Below are 16,173 nucleotides of genomic sequence, written 5' to 3' on the forward strand. Positions count from 1 at the left end.
CACAAGCACATCCAGGCTCTGCAGGGGCAAACGTGTCAGCACCTTGATGGAAGCAGGGGCTAAGCACTGCATTTCAGAGCAAAGTTAATGCTCCAGTCTTCATATTCCTCCTTTTCACTCTTACGTGCCATGTTAAACCTTGTGATGGTCATACTGACCTCCCTGGGCTTTTGATTAAGGCCAGCAGAAAATATTTCTAATTAAACTGTAAACCTAAGTGTTAGCATGGCATCAGATCAAGGAGAACATTTATTATTGCTCTGCAAGGAAGAGAGAAGCTGGAGACAGCAGGTAGGGAGGAAAAGCACCAAAGCCCAGCTCCGGTCTGCAGAGGATCCCATTCAGTGGCTCATACCGGAGGAGCTCAAGGACCCTCAGCACCTCTTAGGGCTTTTATTTCAAACCACAGTGCCAGCAGTAAAAACGTGGGCTACACCTGAAAACGGAGCGGTCTTTTGCAGAAGAGATTACCTACAGGTAGGCGAGCTTGGCAGAGGTGAGGAACGACCACCATCCAAGGTTGTCACAATTTCCATTCCTGATCTTTAATCCTGATACTAATCCTTATATTTAATCTGAACATTAACAAATTATTTTCAAAATACTTATCTGGAGATGGAGGCCCACTGGCTTCCTGCAGCCAGAGCTGAGGCCATGGAGGTGGCCAAGGGTCTGCAAGAGGAGCAAAGAGGGTCAGGCATCAGAAAAACTGATGAAGGCTGCCCATGCTGAAGGTGACCCAGACCCCAGGAGACCCAGTGGGGCATTTCCCTGGAGAAAGCAGCCTTCTAAACTTTTAGGGAATAAAAATCTCAGGTGAGGGCACAGTGTTTTGTTGCCATGATCACTGGAATAGTGACTCATCCCTGGAGAAGCACATCAGGGACATGACACCCTCGTCCCCGGTACCCAGCACCATGCAGGACTGGCAGGGGAGGGAGGTGCACTCACAGCCAAGGCAGAGATGACAACAACCAAAAAAAGAAAATGAAAGGTGTAGCATTTGGTTGGACCCCACATCTCCTACACGTTAAGGCAGACAGGTCCGGTCCCTCCTACGAGCAGAAAAACCCAAGGCAAGCAACAATTTAGCAACAGCTTTTACCACTTACCTAGCCCCTGCTTTCATGCAGTCCCACTTCTGCAGATGGGAACAGGACAGGAGTCACCCCAGAGAAGCACGAAGTTAACACAAATACATGTATTTTGGCTCTGCAGCTTCAAAACTCTGAATTTACAGTGTTTGAAAGGTTCTTTGCTTCAGGGCTCCTGAACTTCGGCAATAGATCTAAATCCACTGTGCTCTCATCACCCTTGCTGATGGGCAAGAGAAGCCGAGGTGGAAAGGAAATAGGGAACAATGGCATCAAAATAAGATTTATTATTTAGAACTGAGATTTGGAAGAGACAGACATGGCAGGTAACAACAAAACAATATGCCAGGCTCCAGCTGCGAGAAAGGATGGTACTGAAAGGTTTACGGGCAAATAGAAATTCTTATTTCTGCAGTATCAAAAACAAGAGTGAAAAGGTCAGAATGTCGTGGTCTGCAACTAAGGGGGAAGCAACCAAGGTCCTTGGGCACGTAGCACAGCAGCAGAGGGTTGGAAGAGTTTGGGGCCCAAACGTAACATAACAGCAAGAGCAGCACTCTTTCCCACTCCTTAGGAACAGTGCTAAACCCCATCTTTCTAAAAAAAAAAAAAAAAAGTTGAGTAGTCCTTTATAATAAACGATTACTCATGAGATTATTGCTACAAACTACTCTGCACATCACCTCAACCCAGGAGACAGTTCAAACCCATCGTCAGTGAATCAAGAAAAAGAAATCTCCCACTACATAATTTTAGCTTGTTGAAGGCACTTTAAAGTGTTTTAAAAATTGCTCCAATTACCGACTCATCTGTAGAAGGATTTTAGTCTTACATTTAAAATCAGAAGTGACTCGAGAACTGTATTTAACTCTGGCAAGAAAATGCAGCCGGTCTATAAGAAAAAGAAAGAGGTAAAAAGGGAAGTGACAAGTACAAACTTACTCTCCAGTGAAGTCTCTGTAGGTTTCTTTGCTCGATTTAAACGGATTTAAAATAGAGTATAATCTTTACAAAAAGAACTGTGAGAAATTTAAATGGAATTGTAACTTATCTTCTTTGTACTAGAATTTGAACACATGGGCCTAGATCATCTTTTTGAAAATTACTTGAATTACAATTAATTGTGTAAAACAAAAAGTATTTGAAGGAGTGCCTCCTCCTCCTCCTCCTCCCTCTTCTCCAGCCGCTGCTCACGGGAACCTGGCTCACAACAGAAGGGAACAATTTGGAACAAAATCCTTTTCCCCCAAAATAATTCTCCTTTATTTTTTTTTGCATAACATTTTTGTATTTCCAACTATAAATAAAAAAATGATTAGAAAGAAGTTACAAAATTGCGTTGAATGGACCAGAACAGCACAGAATTTCTCACACATGATAAATCACTTCCCATCTTCCTCTTCCTCCTCCTTAGCCGTGGCAGGGCCTCGCGCTTGGCACCGTAGCTGAGGGGGCCACGCGTCAGTCGCTGATGATCTCATTTTCAGAATCTAAAAAAAAAAAATCCATATATGGATTTCACATATACGAAAACCCAAACAAAACCCAGCGGGCCACACATCGTGGGCCCACAGTGCACAGAAGATGCTTCTGCCAGAGTGTGCCAGCCACTGTGTGTATTTTGGGTACCGCAGGGAAACAGAAACCAAAATCCTCTGTTAAACACGTCACCTGTGGCGTGTTTATGTTGGTGGCAAAACCGTAAGCACCTTGTGGAGTCACTCAGACTGGAGCCCCAGTTCCCGCAGGGGAAGAGCTGGTCTCCTGGGAGGCAGCAAAGACGCCCAGCGCTTGTCTCGGTTTATGGGACTCTTTATAGGAAGCAGGGATGCCATGCCCATACCAGCAGAACACCAGGCAGGGATGGGAGTCATCAGGCTCCATCACCCTTCACAGACCGCGAGACAAGACTGCCGGCCAGACGTGAAAGGGTACAGGGATGCCAAGGGCTTGAAATGACAGGAACAGAATAAAATGCAACGAGGGAGCTGAGAACGCAGCACAGCACAAGGATGAAGCAGTAGCAACACAGGGAGCCACCATGTGCCCCGCCGGTATGCATCGGCTCCACTGGTGACATGCACATGGTGACATGCTCACGGTGACATGCACTTTTCGCTCTACGCACAGAAACATGCATACTGTTACTGGATCTGCAAGCATATACGAGTTTTACATCGCGGACAGTGTGCTAAATACTTTCATAAAAAAACGCAGCGAGGCTTTTAGAACAGCCGGGAAGGCGAGGGACAGCAGGGCAAAGCACACTGTGCAAGCAGATACTGTGTCTGGCATAGCTCCTGGCGGGTCCCTGTGGTTTAGGCTTTTCTTTTATCAAATGCGGTCCCAATTTTCTCCCTCTCATGTTTCTTGCTCTGCCTGCTTTTAAAGGAAGTAAAATCCTGTCTTGATTGTAATTCCTGCCCAAGCTTCCAATCAACATCAGTTCTGCAGATCCACCACCATTCCCAACATCAGCTTGCTATCGATAACCAGCATTTGGCACAGAAGCTCATCCAGGATACCAAGACAAAATTCACTATCTCCAGGTAACAGGGAAAAACCCTTAAGCCTGCAGTGGGCCTGACCCAGGGTTACGCTGCAGGTCAGCCATAAAGCCAACACCAGAGCAAGCTCTCCAGGTGCCTGGCTCTTCAATACAAACCCCCTCAGATGCTCAGGCCTCGTCCCAAGGACAACGACCTCCTGAAGTCAGTTGGAAGTTTCAAAAACAGCCAACAGCACCGACGAGATCAGTGAACTCGAGTCACATTGAAAATTTTCTCAGTGCTGGGGAGAACTATGGGAAAAAAGGCAGCGATGGCAGGTCTTGTAGCTGCTCACCAACGGGGAGAAAGACACTCGGTATAGTCCGTCTAGCCTGATAAACAAAAATTGGATGCTGAGGAAGTTTTTACCTTTCTTGCAAAGTAATTAAAAAAAACAACACATGAGTGAATGCTTATGTCAGACCTAAAGAACACCTATTTGTGAAGGACTGGCACCTGGCTACCCCAATAATGAACAGCAAAGTATGGGGATCTTCCCCTTTCCTAGGGAAAAAAAAAAAAAAATATCCTAACCTCTCCTTCTGCCTTGCTAAATGTGCACAGGCTAAACAAGCACCGTAAACCCATCCAGTGGCACTACATCAAAAGAAATTAACCCAAGCTTCCCCTGCTTGCCAGACTTTGAAAAACCAAGAAGTTGTCACAAGAATTTCACCATTATAACAGCTACTTCATCAAAATCGTAGGTCATCTCCTATGCATAGCTTCTCCACAGTTACCAAGCAAAACCTAAAGCTTCCTGAGGCTTTGTGTGTGAGACTGAGGGCTGGAATTACACAGCCTCTAAACTCTTCATGTGAAAGTTATTTCAGGGGAGAAGTTTTATAGTCAAATATAATTCCAAGTGTTTATATCAACAACCTTCATAGTACACTACAACTACCACTCAAAAAAGAGCAGAAAGGACCATATAGTTTACAAAAGTCACTGCCTCCTGGTATAACCTTGACTTTCAAATGAATCAGTTATAAGAAATCTATTTACCAGCACAGCTAACATCAGCATCACAGCACATCCAAATCGCTCTGAGCAACAAATTCTTTCATAATGCAGAATCTGTAACCTGACAGCTCCTAAAATCCATTTTATTATGTTGCATTTCTGGAGCTTATCTGCATTAATAAAAGAACCGGCATGGTCAGGGCTGGAACATCACCTTCCCGCTGCATCTGCAGGGACGGCTCCACAAACAGATCTACCTGAAAGAGCAAGTATTGTCCCAGTCAAGTGTCACCGACATGTATAAACCAACACAATTCCCATCTGATCAACAGTTCATTTTAGTATTACATGAACAGAACAATAATTGTATTTACTGGGTTTCTTCAGGAGAACCACCACAAGGCTCAGCATGCCAGGCAGCTTGCCCAAACACTCCACTGAAGCTCAGCCCGCCAAAGTGCCAGCCAGCCACCGGCCACCACCACAGACCAACGAAATGCTCCTCAAGGATGCAATCGATATACAATCAAATAACCATAGCAAGACATTACATGTGATTATGGTTTTGCTGTTTTATACATTCACTCCCATAGCAAGATATTCATCCATCTGTGGCAGCAAAGAGCACGCGAACTCCCTGCTCATAAACTCTGCAAGGACACCTTGCTCGTCTTCAGCAACCACAAACTTCTCCAGCACAACCATCCTCCATGAAATCACCAGAAACTGGGGGCTGAGAAGGGGAAACAAGGAACCAGAGAGTGCAAGGAAATGTTACCGAGGTATTAAACAACAGTCATGAACTATTTAATGTGTGATCTCTGCCTCCAAGCCAACACTTTCAACAGCATCTGTTGAAAACTCAGGTGGGGGCTCGTCGGCAGCAAGGCAGAAAACCAGGGAGGTTTTTGCCATACTGGCTAACACCCGAGGTATCAGTCTTACTCAAAAAGACACAAACCCTTTGCTTAATTAGGGAGACAACAACAGGGAAAGCAATGCTGAGGTCACATCATTTCAGAAGGAAAAATTCTGACTACACCTCCCCAAAGAAAACTTCCAAAGAATGTAGGACAACGGATGTTTTTCCTGTTCAACCAGGCGCTAACTGAACAATACTGACACAGACACACCAAGCACTAAGTCCATGGGGCTTGCCTGGAAAAACCTGGAATGTTCTCAGAATTGAAAATAGCGTGCTGGAACCACACGCACACACACACAAAAGCAGCAGCTTGATGGGAAAGAACAACTATTCAACCATTGACAAAGTCAAGTTAAACTAATGACTAATTCAAAAGTATTACTGATTTCCTTCCACAAATACCAAATGGTAAAACCTGCAACTTGATTACGAAGTTCATTTCAGAAATACTGCCACGTAGCACGAGAGCACCCCATTCCCAAACAGGAATACTTATGTAGGAGCAAACAGACTGCCACACTTGGCCCATTCAATCCCTCATCTTGTCCTTGATACTAGCCAACAGCAAATACCGAATGGTAAAGAAGTTCTACAGTAAAGAGCAAAAAAGAACTTTGGAGATAAGCGTAAAGTAGCATCTCCCCTTTAAAGTTGTGGAATGAACACCAGAGGCAAACACACACAGAAACTGCAAGGGCCAATTTCACATTGTTCCTTTGAATAAAATCTGTGTCAGGGAGTTTGAATCAGGATTTACAGAAGAACCTTGAACTGCTCACGTGTCTGTCCCTGCCACCTCTGAGCCCCTTTGCAGCCCGGCATTGGCAGTGGCTGCGCCACCAGCAGCAGCTCTTCCCCGTCCCCAGCATGCCGGTGGGGGGACAGGGCGCCATCATGCATTTACATACTCCATCGTGATGTACGGCCATCGGAGAGCCCCATCAACGGCATACGGGCAAAATTAATCTGGCATTTTCCAACTACTGCATGTGTGACTTGACAGTTTAAAACATCCTCTCAATATTTCTATTAAGTTTCTACAACTTCCAAAAGATCAAAAAACATGGGACCTGCGAGCTCCCTCGTTGAAACCTCGTATTTCAAGCTAAGGATCTGAGCTGCCTTCACACGCATCCTTGCAGGGCTGCACCGGGAACGTCGGGAGACGGCAGAGCTGCAGGACAGGGCTGCAGGCCTGCTACCAGCAAGGCGAGGAATTCTGCCCAGCAGGCTTGACCCCTGTTTGCTGCACATCAAAGCAATACTCAGAGTCAGGAATAAAATCAGTTCAGTTCTGGGATCTGCAGGTGAATGTCTGCTTGAGTACAGACCCCCCACCTCGATGGTGTAGCATCGACTGCTCAGGTCCCTCTCGCTCCTTTGTTCAAGTTGTCCTGTTTATTTTCATCTCATGTCATTTCCATAATTGTCACGGAGGGTCAAAGCACCCTTTGACATGATGGGGGGGCAACAAAACAATAGCTTGCAGTTAAGTCAGAAGAATTGCAGCCAAGACAGCTATCAGAAAACCAAAAGCATGAATACTCGAAATGCAAACAGTAATCTCTGAGCCATTATTGGGCGCCAGTGCCAGATGCAATAGTTTGGAACAGACCCACTAGAAACTTGGGAGCTGCATGGAAGCTGGGCTCAGCTGGGCTGCCTGTCGCCGGCTCTGCTGGGCACGCAGTGCAACACCGGTCTGGCAGCAGCTCCCCCCGAGCTGCAGCACAGGTCACAGGCTTTCAAACACACACAGCACAGACAGCAAAGCCGCACGGGTCAGATGCACAGAAGACAGAAGCAGGGGTACCAAATCCCTTCCTGCACGTCCGCTCCTAATTTCTCCTGCAGTCTACACCAGTGACTGTGACCGCCAAGAGGGTGCTTGCACTGGGGCTGAACTTCATAACTTCGTTTCCTCGCATCTAAATGATGCCGGGATCGAGTTCAAAGGAGTTCCCTAGCAATTTCCAGCATAGGAGAGAGAGTCCACATGCCTCTTTCACCACCTACCAAACTCCAGCATCCTCATGTGTACCACCAGTGATACTGCAGACCCCATCTGCTTAAAGGAACCCATTTAATGTTGCCGCCTGGTCTGCTTTGCAGCAGCAGAACACCAGCAATATTGTAGCGGGCAGGGGATTTCAAGCAACATAAACTGCGAGGTGGCACTACATGACTTCTAGAGCACTCCTGCACTTCTACAGCTGCCAGAAGGTGGGACGTGTCAGTTATGGGCAGAACATGGCAAACAGTGGAGGCACCACATCTGCTCCTTCTACACAAGTCAAGGGATAAGAGTCTGGAAAACAAATGCAGAGTTACCCGGAACAGCTGGGAATTGACACAATTCTACGTTTTAGAAAAACACTGTGTTTTTCACACAATTTTCAAACACAAAATGTTTATTTTTCTTCTTTTTAATCTATACAATTTCTCAGGGTTTTTTAGTGCCACTGACTTTGTCAGTATACAAGGGATGGACTATACAACAGGCAACAGCAACATAAACTGTAAGATTCAGTGCAAGCCGAAGGAAAACTGGTGTGAGAACATATTTTCCATGTTTGCTCATGAAGCATACAGACATGAATCTAAAAAACCCAAACAAATTAAAGATACATGTTACAGAGAACAGAAATCTCTTACTACAGTATTTTGCCCAGGCAGAAGACTCTGCATAATTCTCTATAAAATTCAATTCTAACTGAATTGATGGAATAATATATTCAAAGGGTACAAACAAAATAATTTAGACAGATATAATGCTCTAAGTACAATAGAACTATACAATTCACAGGTTGGCAGCACAAGACATCTCTGCCCTTCAGAAGACGGTATAAAATGTCATCGCAGTAGAAATCCAGAGCAACGTGCCTTCAGACGTGACCGCGTGGCTCATGACCTGTGCCTGTAACGCTCTCCCTTAGCGCTTTCGAGGGGAGACTTACCATCACCAAATCTGTTTTAGTGGTTATCTTGTGCCTTTAGACCAAGAGGTGCAGGTGGAGACTCTATGCACAGTAAAACGGGCAAAAAGCAACTTTCAAACAGGAGAGGTGTCCATGCCACCTAGAGCACAAACTTAATTAAAACTAAAAAAAAAAAAATTAAAAAAATTAAAAAAAATAAAAAAAATATTTTCAAACGATGGTGAGACTCCAAAACTGAAGTATCAGATAGGAAAAAGAACAGCTTCACATTTTTATTCCATTTTAGCACAAATACTGCTAGCATGTCAGTGGCAAAACACCATTCTTAACCTTGGTGGCCAAACCAAAGCCCGGATACACACAAGTGCTGTACTTACAATGTTCTCACAGTAACCTGGAGACGTGTTCTCCTACAATCAAGGTTTCAGTTAGATTTCTTCACTTACGAAACATGCATGGATTTGTAATGTAAGTAAATTACAAAAGCCCAGTAGGGGAACAAAAACGTACTTTGTTTCACCACGTATCCAGACGAAAACAGTATTTGCCTGCCTGTTCAAAAAATAAGTTGCTGTCTACACGAACTTTACCAAAGACTGGGGAAGAGAATGAATTGCACTGCCCAAAGCTATTACCTGTCCTTATATACAACTTGCTTGGGTTACTCTGTAAATGCTCCTATTTTAAAATGTGTATTTCACTGCTCGTTGTACAAACACAAACACATTTTTGATCAGCATGTCAAACAAACCTCACCTCACAATTACTTTTTTTTTTTTAAAAGCTTCAGAACGGAAAATTAAACCCCTGAATTAAAATAAAAGCATTTACAGCAGAATGAAACTGATGAAGAATGTTTACTGTAAACCTTCAATATCTTTGCAAATAAAAAGAACTTCAACTCACAAGCAGATTGTAAATAAAATACACCTTTCAAACAATTTTACATCTCTTTCCAGCTGGAACTGAAAAGCTGAAATTCAAGGCACTGTACTCCTGCAGGGGTTAGTACAATTTTCTAGTCATCAATTCAAGTACATTGACTTTAAGGATCGCAAGTGTAAAACATCAGAACACAGAATAAAGTGTCTTCAGCAATGAAATATAAGCAAATATTGCCGTAACAGACAAACTATCTTTTGTGAAACCATTTCACAGTGATTGCTGGATGCAGTGTATGGCTGTGTACGCTAGCGGGCCCGACCCAGACCCTCGCCTTGTCCAACACGTATGGCATCTACAGATCAAACACTCCACGTGACAATGCCGAAACCGCCGTTACCTACGGCGAGGCCACTGCGCTACGTCATCCGCAGGTGCGGGCCGGGCGGCTCAGCTGCGGGTCGCTGCAGCCGCACTGGGTACATCTGCAAGCAGGTTCTGCCCAGGGGCGAGAACCGGGCAATGCTCGGACCTCCAACGATGCTGGGCGGTGCCACCGGCCCCGACCACTGCAGCCCGTAAACGGGTGCGGGGAAAACTCCTCCGTACTGGCAAAGAGGCATCACATAGGGTGTCACTGTGCCAGAGAGGGCAGGCCCTGGCATAGGCACTGGCAGGGACGGTGAAGCTCCGGGAGCTAATGCTGCGGGCATGGGGCAAGACACTGGAACAACGCACTTTTTCCCCAGTCCCGTTCTTACCGAATTAACCTACAAAAAGAAAGATACAAAAAGCATCGCTAGCGAGCTCCTCTCTCCCCACCTGCCACAGGCAGCACCATTACACCGAGGCACGCATGTCCGCGCCAGGATGGTGGCAGTGCTGCTCCCCGCAGCATCCTGGCCCCTGCCACCGGCAGCATCCCTGCCCACGCCGGGGGGGCACCTGCAAGGGAGCTGCCGGGGTACAGCATCCTCAGAGCTTGGGGCGGGGGGACTTGTTGTTTTGTTTTGGGTTTTTTTCCCCCTTTTTTTTTTTTGGGGGGGGGGGGGGGGGGAGGGTGGGTGGGTTTGGTGTTTTTTTTTTTTTTTTTTTAAGAGAAAAAAATAGGAAATGAATAGCAAAGATTGACATGGGGAGGAGAGGAAAGGTGTCTGAATATAACCTTACTATTTAAGGAGGCAGGAAACATCACTAAACAAGTGATAACTGAACACCACAAAAAAACCCACAAAAACCCCTTGAATGTCCAAAGAAACTCGAGCACCCTTTATGCTTGCTCTTGTGCATAGAAGTAAATAAATTAAAACAAATGCAGAATTAACCCAGAATTCAGATACTTAGAGCCATCATCAGAACAGGTTTAAAAGATTCTAGCACATATTTCTGTAAAAAGTTGTTTCATCCAGCCTCACTGCAGCAAGGGTAGCAAAGAACAGAAAGAGATTTGCCACAGCAGTTCAATACCCAGCACTGGTGGTGGCTGAGATCAGGCGAGCTAAACCAGCAAGGACACCGCAGGAGCTGCTCCTGCCTCAGGGGCTGCCAGAACCAATTCCAGATATTTTGCTAAAATTAACATCCACTTCAGTTATTCTGGTTTTGTATGTAAGGGGCAGAGAAAGAGCTCTCCTTCCTAAACAGGAGGATGGAGGAGCTTCCCAAGTTATATGCTCCATCATGCACAGTGCCATGGAAACAACAGTTACCCGAACGCTGCCCGCTCTCTCTGCCGATGGCATCCACAGCGTTTCATTACATTTTTAAATTCACAGAATTTGTAACTCCCTGCCATGTTCCCACCATACCAGCACCTATTCATGGCACATAAAAAAAAAGCATAGTATTTAAGTCCAGGCATCTCCTGTTAATTTGGTATTTCACATTAAATTGATAAAATTGGTATGAAGGTGAAATTTCAGCAGAAAAAAAAGTATGTATAAGATGGTGTGAAACACTTCTGTTTCTGATTTTAGTGTCTCTTCTGCTTTAGAAATAAAAATGGCAATGTCGCTCTGAGGTTTACTGCTTTGGGGTATTACCCTGTACTCCAAAGCAAATTTTCCCTGTTTCCAGTTCTAATCTGAAACCTGAATCTAATGGCGACCACCAAACTAAGAGAAATACCTGTTTTGGTAAAATTAATTTAACATTATTAATGTATAGAAATCCACCAAAATTAACAGCAAATCACGAAGAACAACAAACAGAGGAACTAAGGACGGTTTAAACCTGAAGACTTAAGTAATTATTAGACACATGTTTCAACGTCCTCAAAATGATGGTTTCCCCAAAACTAGACAACTGTGAGTGGATGACAGTGGATGCCTGTAAACATACCTAACCAAAACAGGTCGTGCCTTATACAGGCAAGGGATACAGTAGCACTGAAAACAGACGGTGACATTTAGCAAGTGGTCCTATTCAGAAATTTTAACCTGAAAAAGCTTGTTTTCAGTTCTTCTAAAATACCAAGAAATCTACCTTGACCTGATACGTGCTTCTTGACTTTTTCATCCTCAACTAAACTACTCAGTAAGCAGCAGCTGTATTTGAGGCTACGTATGTGCAGCCAGGAACAAAACTGCATCATGCTCCCAAACCAGCCATTATACACACTTGCTAAAACCTGTTAATACTGTGACAAATGCACGATAATGATTTAAAGTTGCTTCCTCTACCTTCGTCGCATGCCTCGAGGGAGCAAAACACATCCTTAAAGAGGCAACAAGACATCTAGCTCTCGCCTCTTCCCCTGGACAGAAGTCTCTCGGTCAAAGCCATTTTCTAACTGTCATCTTGTAAGCAGCTATGGTGACTCAACACCAGTGGAGGCCAAAGCAATCTGTTTCTTCCTGCATGTAGATGCTGACTGAAACATCAAAATCAAAATGCAGCAGAATGGTCCTCAAAACAGCACAAGGAGCTACGGATTTCTCGCTGTAGGAAAGCCATGAGGCTCCAAGTTAACTTTGCTGATCAATTCAAAGAGAAGCAGATGGACATTCACGCAGGGATGAACAAGGTGCGTACCTACACTGGGGTCAAGGTCACAGCTGTACACTGAACTAGCTCAGCATTTCAATCAGGCTGGTATTTTAACAGAGGTACACCCAAGGAAGCCCCTGAGATGCCTGGCACAGCCGCGTGCCTTGTCAGCGGTAAGGGTGTTTCACCCCTGAGCACAAACCCTATGGATGCCGAGGGGCTGAAGCTCACAAATGAAGCTGTCAGCCCCTAAGTTCTCCTGTTGCTCATGAGCTGGCCAGTTCTGTGCCAAAAGGACACATTTTTTATCCATAGCTCCCTGCTTGCCCAGGTGACCTCTCTCCTCAGCTACTGCCTTGTCATTTTTGCAAGTTTGTTCAAAAAGTGCCAGTTCTGGCACAAGCTGCCGATTCCAAAATGTACATCAAGTACAGCACGCTGTGTCCTAGTGGTGACAGGGCTTCAGCTTCCAGTGCATCTTCTGGGCTTCGGCATTCTACCCACAGCTTGAAGACATGGGTACACATTGTTTCTTTCATACTGAAGTTAGCTCGGGAATTGAAAACAAGTGGTACAATGCCAGACTCCTGCATCAAGCTCAAGCAACTAATGTTTAGAGACCACAGAAAAACCAAAGATCTTTATAGCCACAGCCTGCAGCCATACAGGACAAGCAGCTGGGTTTTAAAATACTCTAATCCTCCCGCAGCTGTGTAAAGCTGGAGTGGCCTCTTCCCCTCCCGACTCAGCTTTAGACGATGCAACAACAGTAATGAGGAATAAGATTGATTATGCGACTTAGCCACCTATGGATGGCATTACTTCACTTTTAATATTACAATACTAATTTACTTCTGTTTGTTCTGCTGCCTGTCTAGAGGCCAGTAATGTCAGCTGCCTGGGCCTTAAGCAGGCTGATGAGGTAGACAGTCTCAAACAATTAATTTTACAAACATACTGCAAAATTTAGGTCTGTCATCACCGTGTGAACAAGTCTGTCTGCTAGAGATATTTAATAGGGAACTTTTTTCTTTTTGGAGGGGAGACCGAGTCAACATCCTAAAATGTATCCTAATATTATATAAGAAGGAAGTGAAATTCCCCCCTTCCTCTTTCCCTCTGCATCTCATTCAGCTTCCTCTATAGAAGCAATATACTTACTGCACAAACACCTATGGCAGCATCTCTGCCTGCAGCCTTCACACCTCTGCTCGTGCTGCTGCCTCTCCTACACTTGCCAAAGCCTCCCTGCACTAATAAACCTCGGCTCCGAGGGCTGGTACAAATCCCTGCTGGGTAAGAGCCACCTCTTGCTCCTGCCTCCCCAAACACCTGCCTTCTGCTGCCAGCCCTTCCCTGGCCACCGCTGACCCCCGCTCCCCCTGACACCCACACACACTCATTTAGAAGACAAGAGCAATGCATACGCAAAGACATGGGTAAAAATTAAAAAAAAACCCACTGGACAAAAGCTATGGCAGTTCAGAAAAAAAACCCTGTTCTTTAGACTTTTTTTTTTTTTTAAATTCTCTACCTTGTTCTCACGCTTTACTGAACAAGCTCTAAAGCGCCACTTCAGCTGTATGTATATATACTGTGAGCTGTGAAAATATATAGCTAAGAGTTTTGTTTGACTTACAAACACCATAAATATTTATGCTTTTACATTAGAACAGATGAAGCCAGGTAATTCTGCTGTGAAAGCTGACCATAACTATCACAACCCATTCTGAAAATGCAGAATTTAGATTTTTCTTCCAGCTACATTTTGATGGCTGTCTTACTAGCGCTACTTCTGTATAGTCCAACTACCATTGAAACAGAACTGAATCACAGGACAGGGTTAGAGCTGGCTGCCAACATGAGCAGGGCAAGGAGGCTAAAACTTTTGGGATTTTTTTTTTCATCTTCTTCCTTTTTGCTGAAAACTCACAGTTATTAGGTGCTACTGAAGATTTATGTTTGTGCTCTTCCACTTTTCTGGAAAGCTATTCTGCTATTCGGACCAAGAAGGCAGTGCTGAATAGCTTCAAACACAGATTCATCCTATTTTCTGTTATTCTTCCAATCCAATAGAGACAGAAGACACAGTGAAAGGTGTTAATAGTCCTTCCACTCCATTTTCCCATCTGCGGCTATCTCCAGAAAGCCTGCTTCCCAGGCAGCCAGCTCATTAAAATCAAGATGTACTAAATGCAAACAGATGTGCAGCTATTACTGATGGTGTCTCAGCCCCAGCACACGTCACCAACTGACACAGAGCTGCATGTTCACAGAAACAGCCTTATTATGGACTGAGAACATGTTTACAGCTCTTTTTTGAGTAGTAGTTTGTTGGAGTTTTTTTGTTTTTGTTTAGTTTGTTGTTTTTTTTTAAACCCATGGAGCTACGTAACTGTATCAAAAATAGAAAACATTTTTGGTAAGCCCTTTATTCCCAGGCATCTTCAAGTAGCACCTTTAACTACACAATATTCAGTACTCTCTACATACAAAGGCAGCTCATGTTTCTAAGCATATTCCTTGACTGGCAGTAACCACAATTACCTGTAAAAAAAAAAGGATTATTTCATCATGTCTTCAACACAGATGAGCATGAGAGAAATAACTGTTACCAAGTAGTTTGATTTCAGTTCTTTCTAATATCTCCTATTACATTTTAAATCACTCATGATAAGAATCTACGTGTATTTTCATGTTTAAATAAAACATTGAAAAGGAGTATTTCAGTGCTCTGTGACATAACTGGATGCCTGAAGGTTCCCCCACAAACTTTAATACATATCAATCAGGATGTGCAGCCAAACTGACAGACAACTTCCACTGAAACACAGCAGAATTTAAAGTCTTCCTTTGCATGCCAACTATTTCATTGCTTTCTACACTTCTGATGAGAAAGAGAATGAAAATCAAACCCACAATTCTTATTAAACACACCACCAATTTCCTCTTCTGAGCTGATTTCCAACCTTAAAGAGCAGCTTTCACTTAGTTACAACAACAACAAAGATACCAATAATCTATTGTTTTCACACAGCGAAACTTGCCGATGGTGGTAGAAGCATCTCAGGAAAAAAGACAACTTGGGGGAGTTAGTCCTCTGTTCCCAGGGTGAAAGAGAAGACTTGAAGAGGGCCACACAACTAGCCTGCACATTAACAACAGTGGGTGAACAGTAAGAGAAAATAATGAATTAAAAAATAAACTTTACCCTTAATCACTAAGGGGTTGGTGCAGTTTTCCTTCAGCCTAGAGACCAAACAAACCCCCAGACACAGGGTAGAAAGGGCCATTTGGTTTAGACGCCTTCTTTGTCATACCTTGTATATCAGACATCCTACATTTCCACCCCAGGAGGATGCTCCTTGCCTACGTGGCTTCTGTGTCACATACAAGAGCTCAGTGTGGTGCTAATCCCAGGGGACCTATAACCAACAGAGTGCCAGGGGCCAACTCACGTCACTCCTAGCCCTGTTTAAAAAACCCTTCCACGAGACAACTTGCTGCCCAACAACCTCCAGAGACAACTTCGACTTAGAACTGAAGGTACAAATACAGCCTCCTTCCTGCTCCTCGCCTCCCATCACCGCACGGGACCAACAGCAGCTTCTCCCAAACCCCCCAGTCTGAAGGTGGGAGACAACCTGCCCTAACAGTTTCCTGCTCGTTTGTTCCTGTCAAAAAAAAAAAAAAAAAAGCATAAGAATTCACCATGTTTCCAATTTATCTAGCTTTTATTTCCAACATAAAACATTATTATAACTTTCTCTGACAGGCTGGAAATCTGTTTAATGCTCCTTATTCTTTTTTCGCAAATGCATTTTTGTATTTGA

The 16,173-nt window shown here is 44.3% G+C and overlaps 1 protein-coding gene across 12 annotated transcripts in view; it reads right to left on the reverse strand.

The window, feature by feature from the left end:
- Positions 1 to 1,358: 1,358 nt before the first annotated feature.
- WNK2 (WNK lysine deficient protein kinase 2) overlaps positions 1,359 to 16,173 on the reverse strand; it is a 113,321-nt gene continuing 98,506 nt past the window's right edge. For 10 of the 12 annotated variants that reach the window (XM_080386223.1, XM_080386228.1, XM_080386225.1 and 7 more), the window contains one exon: positions 2,591 to 10,122. In XM_080386223.1, coding sequence (XP_080242349.1) covers positions 9,772 to 10,122 — 351 coding nt within the window. In that variant the 3' untranslated portion in view covers positions 2,591 to 9,771. The other 2 variants (XM_080386221.1, XM_080386230.1) reach the window with 1 other exon arrangement.

The sequence above is a fragment of the Falco punctatus genome (genome assembly GCF_963210335.1).
Source record: "Falco punctatus genome assembly, chromosome: 4".
NCBI classification, from domain to species: Eukaryota; Metazoa; Chordata; class Aves; order Falconiformes; family Falconidae; genus Falco; species Falco punctatus.